The sequence below is a fragment of the Poecilia latipinna genome, unplaced genomic scaffold, assembly GCF_001443285.1.
Source record: "Poecilia latipinna isolate Pla-1442-1.1 unplaced genomic scaffold, P_latipinna-1.0 Scaffold2470, whole genome shotgun sequence".
Classification (NCBI taxonomy): domain Eukaryota; kingdom Metazoa; phylum Chordata; class Actinopteri; order Cyprinodontiformes; family Poeciliidae; genus Poecilia; species Poecilia latipinna.
The window spans coordinates 22,459-30,162 of record NW_015115086.1 but is presented as its reverse complement, the minus strand read 5'-3'; the positions used below and the strand labels follow the sequence as shown (position 1 = coordinate 30,162).

The 7,704-nt window shown below is 40.7% G+C and overlaps 3 protein-coding genes across 4 annotated transcripts in view; all 3 read right to left on the bottom strand.

Moving 5' to 3' along the window:
* Positions 1-352: 352 nt before the first annotated feature.
* Positions 353-3,207, bottom strand: LOC106937938 (uncharacterized). Of its 2 annotated transcripts, none has more exons than XM_015019699.1 (5): positions 2,982-3,207; positions 2,061-2,309; positions 1,830-1,972; positions 1,649-1,743; positions 353-797 (listed from the first exon to the last, which is right to left on the bottom strand). In XM_015019699.1, exons 1-5 carry the CDS (start codon positions 2,996-2,998, stop codon positions 447-449), a joined length of 855 nt encoding a protein of 284 aa, XP_014875185.1. In that variant the 5' UTR covers positions 2,999-3,207; the 3' UTR covers positions 353-446. The 2 variants fall into 2 exon arrangements, with proteins under 2 accessions (XP_014875185.1, XP_014875186.1); XM_015019700.1 differs by having other exon boundaries at positions 356-797; positions 2,061-2,266; positions 2,982-3,205.
* Positions 3,208-3,868: 661 nt separating this feature from the next.
* On the bottom strand, positions 3,869-7,698 carry LOC106937934 (uncharacterized). The gene is made up of 6 exons (XM_015019694.1): positions 7,606-7,698; positions 7,314-7,520; positions 6,362-6,537; positions 6,236-6,271; positions 5,619-6,088; positions 3,869-5,526 (listed from the first exon to the last, which is right to left on the bottom strand). The coding sequence occupies exons 2-6, from the start codon at positions 7,489-7,491 to the stop codon at positions 5,019-5,021; spliced, it is 1,368 nt and encodes a 455-aa protein (XP_014875180.1). The 5' UTR covers positions 7,492-7,520; positions 7,606-7,698; the 3' UTR covers positions 3,869-5,018.
* LOC106937936 (uncharacterized) overlaps positions 7,699-7,704 on the bottom strand; it is a 6,691-nt gene continuing 6,685 nt past the window's right edge. Inside the window, exon 6 of the mRNA XM_015019697.1 lies at positions 7,699-7,702. Coding sequence (XP_014875183.1) covers positions 7,699-7,702 — 4 coding nt within the window. The remainder of the gene's footprint in view (positions 7,703-7,704) is intronic.

Genomic DNA, 7,704 nt, shown 5'->3' with positions numbered 1-7,704 from the left:
ATTTACTCGGCTGTTTAGTGAATTAGCAGTCGAATAAAATTTGACATTTGTGTTCCAGTTCTTAATCGACTTAAGAATTCAAGTAGTTAGAAGTTAATATCCATGCTCTTATTGTGAAAGTATGCAGTTTCACTTCTTCTTCTTGCAATTTTTTTGTTAGGAAACTTTAGCAAGAAATTGGCAAGTGAACAACAGACAAATCAATGAGGATACACAGAAGAACACCAGAGGTATGTGAACAAACCACCACGAGTGTTAACTAGATAAATAAAATTAGCACAAAACTTTTCAGAGCCTCCTCACGTTCTCCTTATGACACATGGTGGTTATGAACATAACTGAATTTAGTGTCTTAGCGGAACTAATGTTTATAATTAGTGCTTTAGCTAATCATACTAGCTAGTTGGCGTTGCTCACTGCTGATCATTATGAATCAGGATTTATATTTACATGCACTCCAGGTACTCTGTGCCCATGTAATACCAGCCGTCCAGGTCCAGAACTCTGTGAACAGTCTTATACAGGCTGCAGCTCGTCAGATTGTGTGAGCAGCTTGGACACTTGAGCCTGTAATGCCACATCCTGACTGGAGCCCACAGGAAGAAGCGGCGCTGAAAGAAGTCATTGGGCGAGGTGGGACGCTGGCTGTAGGTAAGGGACGGACCGGGTGGGTTGTACCACAACTGGAGATTGTTTGACAGGATGAATTTTCCTGTGGCATCCCTGGTGAACAGGACCTTGCTTAGCCAGGCCCTCTGCTCCGGAGGAAGGCTAATCGGCAGCGACTCACCGGACGTCTGTAAGAAGGCAACAAATTAAAATTCTACGGTACATTATTGAACCTATATAAAGGATAGCATGAACAACAAAATTAAATCTTGTTGTAGCCAATTATTAACCTTTTGAACTGATGTGAAAATGTATATTTTTCCCCACACACAAACAGTTTATGTAATCAGCTATTGACAGATTACGGCAGTCCATATTAAGCTTGTGATTAATGGCGGACTAGCCACTTTTGTGGACAGTTACTATTGAACAATATCCAATTATTGTCCAACAGTAAGAATACATTTTTTGAAAATAGTATTTGAAAATAGTATTTTCTGTTGAGTAGGCATTATCCAATCTATATATACACACATGAGCACAACACTTTGACCTTTTTGAATTCTGCAGCTAAAATTAACCAAAGTACGAAAAAAAAATAACGACTAATAAAAATCTAAACTAAGACTAAATAATATTTAGCTAATAATAACAAGCAGGGACACTCTAAAAACTAATTAAAACTGTCTCAATTAGATAAAAAGTCACAATGAAATAAAACTAAGCTATTAAGAAAACCCCAAAACTATTATAAACATTGTTATAACACATAAAGAACAAGCATGAATGAAAACATGGATGAATTAATACATGAAGGACTGAAAGGATGGAAGGAAAAAGAAAATAATGGCATGTGTAAGGATGGATGAAACTTAGAAGGAAATACAAACATTTCTTATTTTTTTCCTTCCTTTCTCAGACATGGGGAAAAAAAAAAACATAACAAAATCCATAATTTTACAAAGTAATCAGAAAGTCTGGCTGAAGATCTACAACACTTTTGCTTTAAAAACGACCCCCCCAAAAGAAGAAAACCAACCTGTGCTGCAGGACAGATGATCCTAACACGACGCGCAGCAGCTGAAGAGGGCTGCGCTGTGGGATGTGATGAAGGAGGGCGAGTTGTACTAGATGCTGTGAAGCACACGCAGTAAAACATGGTTGTAACTGTGAAGTCTGACACTGTGATAAAACTTGCTAGTAACTTCAACTCACATCACCTGAAACCAACTCTCTGGAGGTTTTGCTGGACAGGGCAGAACCAGACCTTTGCACTCTGTCCATTGTGAGGACATACTGTTTCAGCTTTCCGAGCTGAGAATCGGTTTTCCGAACCCGGAGCCTCCTAAGGAGTTCCCTGTAGCTAAAAGACGGAGACACAGACCTCTTATCAAATACAAAACCACTGATTGCGCAGCCATTGTTGCAGCAAATACTAGAAATGGTCCCACCTGCGTATTTTTTGCTCTCTGCTCTCATACAGCTCCCTGTAGGTGAGGGAACTGTGTGTGCCAAAACCTACCAGCCGGTTACCCAAAGCCTCCATGTCCTGCAGCACAACCTGTGGCTTGGGTGTCATGGGAGGCTGATTCTCAGTTGTCTCTGTGTTGAGCTGCTGAGCGCCCCCACCACCAGAATAGCTCACATGAAGCTGAATCTGAGAACCAAGAGGCAAGAGTAAAAACCGAGGTGTGTACATTCTGTAATGAGGTGGGGGGGGGGAGGGGGGAAGCTGGGAATAAATCACAGTGAGTTATTTACAGTGGCTCAGTGACAAAAATTAACAATAGGGGGAGCTCTACATCATTAATTCATACAGTGTGAACCTCGCATAATGTTCTCCTTCCAAGAGAAAATATTCTGAGGTCAACAAGAATGTTCTAAAAATCAGAATTTCAATTGAAATAGTAGGACTCGGAGATTGGTATTCAATATGAATGTAACAAAAATGATAGAAAATAGCACCAAAACGTTGTTTAACGGCGAATGCTCAAGTCAAATATCCAATTTCCGAAGCAACTCGAAGGCAGCATAACATGTTCTTACTGTGCAAGGCACGAGCTGCAGATGTTATAAAAAATAAATAAAAATAAAAGCTAGAATTGTCATGGTGAATAAAATACATTTAATAATAAACACTTATTTAACTTAGAAAACATCATTAGGTTTCGCTGCTTCGCCGAACTCCATTGACAAAATAGCGTTTTTAACATAAACCACGCTCTGACACTTTTTTTCACCTCGTAATAAAATATGACACGGTCGGCTAAGGTTCCATAGACAGTCCCTGACAAAACGGCTAACATTTTCAAAAGAAAAACGAACAATAAATTAAGTTTTAACGAAAAACTGACGCCACAATGGCTACTTACTGCGCCAAGAGTCCCATCCACAGACGTTCCTTAATGCATTTTCTTGGCGTAAATGATATTGAGTTTACCTAATGACAAAGCCAGCTGAGACCAGCAAGTAAGAATGCACAACTTTTGCACGACTGACTCAATTGAAAACTGCGGCTTTGAAAGAAATCACCTAAAACGCCTGGAAAAGCGCCCCTGCACGACCACGTGACGTTTTTCTGTCACGTGACCCAGCTTCAGAATGGCGATTGTTATTTTACTCGTTGACTATATTGTTACTCTTTTTTATTTATTTATTTTTTAAATAGTAACATGCACGACAATTCAAGCATGAAAATAATAACTGTTTGTTCATAACGTGTGTTCTGCAAGAGTTATACCCTTTTTAAGGGCATAAATGTTTGTTTAGGCATCTATTTCAGTATATTTTACAGTGATTATTATTTGTGATTATTATTTTTGTCATAATCAACAGATCTTTAAGTAACTCGCCTCCACAGCCAGCAATTCACACTTTAGAATACGTCACAACAACCCCCCCCCCCCAAAAAAGAAAAAAAAAAATAATTTTAGCCACACGTTTGGATCGACAACCACGGAGTAATTAGTTCCAGTTACTCAGGTATTTCTTTATAGGTTTTCAGAAACCTTAATGGCCCTATTAGAGCTATTGGTCAAACTACAACTTGTTTGACCGCTCTCAACCAGCGGTGGATAAAGCAGCCAGAAAATGTTCTAAAGAACGCTATTTCAGAATATTTTATTCTAAATTGAAAGTAAAAGGCAACTTTTAAAAAAATATTACTAAAGTTGTAAGAGTAAAAGGATTTAGTGAAATGTAATATCTGATTTAATTTATAAAAGTTATTTAATCACAAACAAAAACATACAATCAGGTCCACATTTTCAAATTTTAATGATGGAAAAAAAGACCTGTAAAACTAATATTAGCAAAAATTGAAGTCAAAGAAGAGCAAATGTCCAAATCTACATTTTTATATCATAAACTTATTGAAATCAACACTAAGGAAGGAAGGCAGAACATCTGATGGAAAAATACAGAATGAATGGCATTAACACTTGAATGAAGTCTGGAAATTAAAACGTTTTTGTCTGTCCACTTATTTTTGGATTTTTTTACTCACTCAGACCTGAGAAAATACAATAATGCAATTCCATATTTTTTCCCAAGAGTCCATAGAAATCCTGAAGTATGTACCTTCAATTTAGCTGAACAAGCCATTTTAAAACTGCTTTCTTAACATAGCTTCACAAAATAAATGTCAATTGTCAGTGCAATATCAGTGTGAGTATAGGATATAAATCAGAAAGTATTGCTGGAAGGAAATGTGGTAGAATGTTACAATTCAAGCATCGTGAACCTACCAGAAGATAAGTCTGCTGTACTCTTATTAGCTGAGATGCTAATAAGAGTACACAGAGTAGTGGAAACATTTTGTAATAGCAAAAAAAGTCAGAAAATTGTGGGTTCCTTGCAGTTGATATTGGTCAGTTTTCACCAATATTAGGGCATATGTTTCTGATATAAGCCAATATTCATTTAATGTAAACAAATATCTGTTTCATGCAGATCTATTTAGCAGCAGTTCTTTTGGGGTTCTCCGTTTCTGGTGACCTTGGTGTTAAACTACAGGAAGGCGGGAGAGTACGCCATGGGTTCCTCATTAGCTTTTGCCCTCTGGCATGGTTAATACAGTTGTTGAAAGTATAGAAACTTTACATCATCACGGTCAAGTTTATTAATTTCAGCACCGCTAGCATCAGGAATCATCAACATTGTGTGGCTTTTCCTGTGTCTCTGCCGAAAAAAGCAAATTTTTAACTAAAACATGTTTGGAGATAATTGCTTTGTTGCTCAAGTTTCAACCATCCTTTATTGGCCAAGTGAGCTGTGGCAAGAGAAGGAAGGCAGTTAAGTGTCCTGTGTGAAGCTGTGTGCCAACGTAGGGAGATGAAAACGGCTCCGTTTCTATAGATTTTCAGGTGAATGCGTGTTGACTTAAGTATTGAAAAGTTCAACAACCCCTATTACAATCGCAGAGAGGCCAGCCATTCCTCTGGACTCTTTCCCTTTGCTTCCCGGGGACAATAGTTCAGCCTCTTCCCGTCTGCAATTCTCAGAATTCTGTGACCCGTCTCTTTAATTTTCCGATCCCCACAGCTCCTGCAGAAATTGATGCAGACAGATTTCACTTTCAGCATCTGCCCCCACTTTGCTGCAACTTCCACCTCTGGGAGACGTGCTTTCTTTTTCGAAGCCGTGGACTGTGGGGTATGTGTGGTGAAGTCGGGGACTTCAGCATCCCCCACCATGGAGATGCTGGTAGATGGAGCAGGAGCAGGAGAGGTGTGTGACGGTGCCACTTCAGGGTCTTTTGCAGACACCAGTAGGTTCTGATTGACAGAGAAGATTCTCGAGTCCATCTTAGGCTCCTGGCCAACCGGCGAGGACTCCACTGATGTTACCGTAACCTCTAGTGGAGCCACAGCAACCACGGGGGTGGTCATCTTGTCTCTGGGCATAAATCTCTTGTGCCTGGGAAGTAAAAATAGAGCAGTTGACCCACATCACAAGTAGTCATTTTATGAGATAAATGACAATGAAATGCAGAGAAATGCTAATCGTACCACTGAGCGGCGGTCACCTGGTTGATTGCAAACAGATTGAGGGTGGTCCTGGATCGGAGGGTTGGATGGCTCATTACCACGTTTCTAATAGAGTTATAATGCCTCAAAACCAGGGACCATCGGTATATTACCACACCCATGATCCTCTGCAAGGTTGGGTGAAGGATGGAGAGTTCCTTAAAGATGGCCTCCACCAGGCGGCTGGCGTCGGGTAAAAGGGACATAGTGCCGTCTGTTCCTGTGACACAGCTGGCAGCAGGACTTCGACCCCTACCCCTAGTCGGGGAATCTTTTTCTTTAGAGGGACAAGCTACGGGTCGCTTATCGTCCTCCGAGAGGTTCATCCAGAGATGTATGATCTCTTCGACTTCAACATTGGTGATGTAGCCCTTTCTGGCAAACATTATTAGCCTTTGAGCCAATCGGACCACATGTTGGTACCCAGGGGCCACGTCAGGTCCCACCGCCTCCTGAAAAGAAGGTATGAGGTTTCATTCATGAGCTCCAGTTGGACAGAGTGGCAGAGAATAACCTTAAGAAGTTATTGCCATTATTGACAAATACAAGAAAAAAAATAATTTGAATCCGAAAAGCATCCAGCTGAAAAGTACGCTTACTTCCTGGAGACCAGGTGCTTCCTGGACAGGCTCCAACTGAGAATCAGACACAGGTGGTTTCTGAGGTGCACTGGACTGCTGAAGTAGAGATGGCTTAAACAAAGGGTCGAAACAGGCCTCAGTCACCTCATCGAAGCCCTCATCCACATCCTTGTGTAAGACATTAAGAGGCCAGTCTTCCTCAGACATGACTTCATCTGGCAACTTAATCTCTGAACAGTCTGGCTCCTCTGGGTCATCTGGAAACGCATGCAGCTTTCGACCAGTTTGACTGTACAGGTAATTTATCCCCATCAGTTCCCCTTTGAAGAAAAGTACAAAACAGTGAATTTAAGTTTCCAATGTATCCAAATGTTCAATGCAGGATGCTGTCAACAAGCGTGGAAAACCCGTTAAACAGTTTTTTGGGGAAATTATTCAGAAATCAGGCACTATTAATATTATAAAACCTTGTGTTTGACATGGAAGTGATGATTTTTCTTTAAAGCAGCTGCTGGGCATTGCCAACCAAAAAGTTTGTTGCACCAACCATAAAGCACTTTACCATTAACGTTCCGATAATGCTAAAGTACTTTACACACATGGTTTTTAGCAAAAGCTAGGGCGCTAAAATCCACCGTGTGTCAACGACGACATGTGTTATGACACAATCTATTGCTCTCAACCAGGAGAAATTTGTTGTTGTACACGTTTCCGTACAATCTACAAGTATTTGGCCAAAAATGAAGATTTTTTTTATTCCCTTTTATATTTTTCAGTTCTGAGATTTGAATCTCCTGATTTTTAAAATTCCTTGAGGCAAATGATGTGCTTGGAGGCTTTAGTAAATTATGTTTTACTATTAGTGTTCTGGTCGGGTGATTATTTGCATTTCACATTTTGCGACTGCTAAATGCTATGAGCAGGTATTTTTGAGGTTCGGTAATAACCTGCAGGACATTATCGTACAACATGCACAAAAATCACCCATGCACCTGACCTACACAAACTCAGCCACATCCCCAACGCAAGTCAAATCTATAAGATTACAGGTAATGTTAACCTCTGGCATTGTTCCATCTCTGGTGCTCAGTGTTACCTGTATACAGCAGTGGTTTGGTCGTCTCAGGCAGCGTTTCTCCCAGCAAATGCTGTCTCAGTTGGTTGAGTTTCTGCTTCTTGAGCTCTGTAGAGCTCATACCCATGGTACTCCCTTCACCTGCTGCCACCCGAGTCTGGTCCTGGTTCCAGCGCGTTAGCGCCTGCAACAGGTACATCTGAAAATGACAGTCATTGGCAGAAGTGTCTGCAAAAGAAAGTAGAAAAAGGTCTTAACACCAGAGTGGCAGAATTGGAGAACAAGCAGGAGCAAGTTGTGAGCTGTCTTCTACCTGGAATAAACCTGTCCAGGTAAACATAGAATGACTCGAGCGACTTGCAGCCCCGGGCGCAGCGATAGATGGGGAGGTCCACCCCTCCTTTGGTCAACT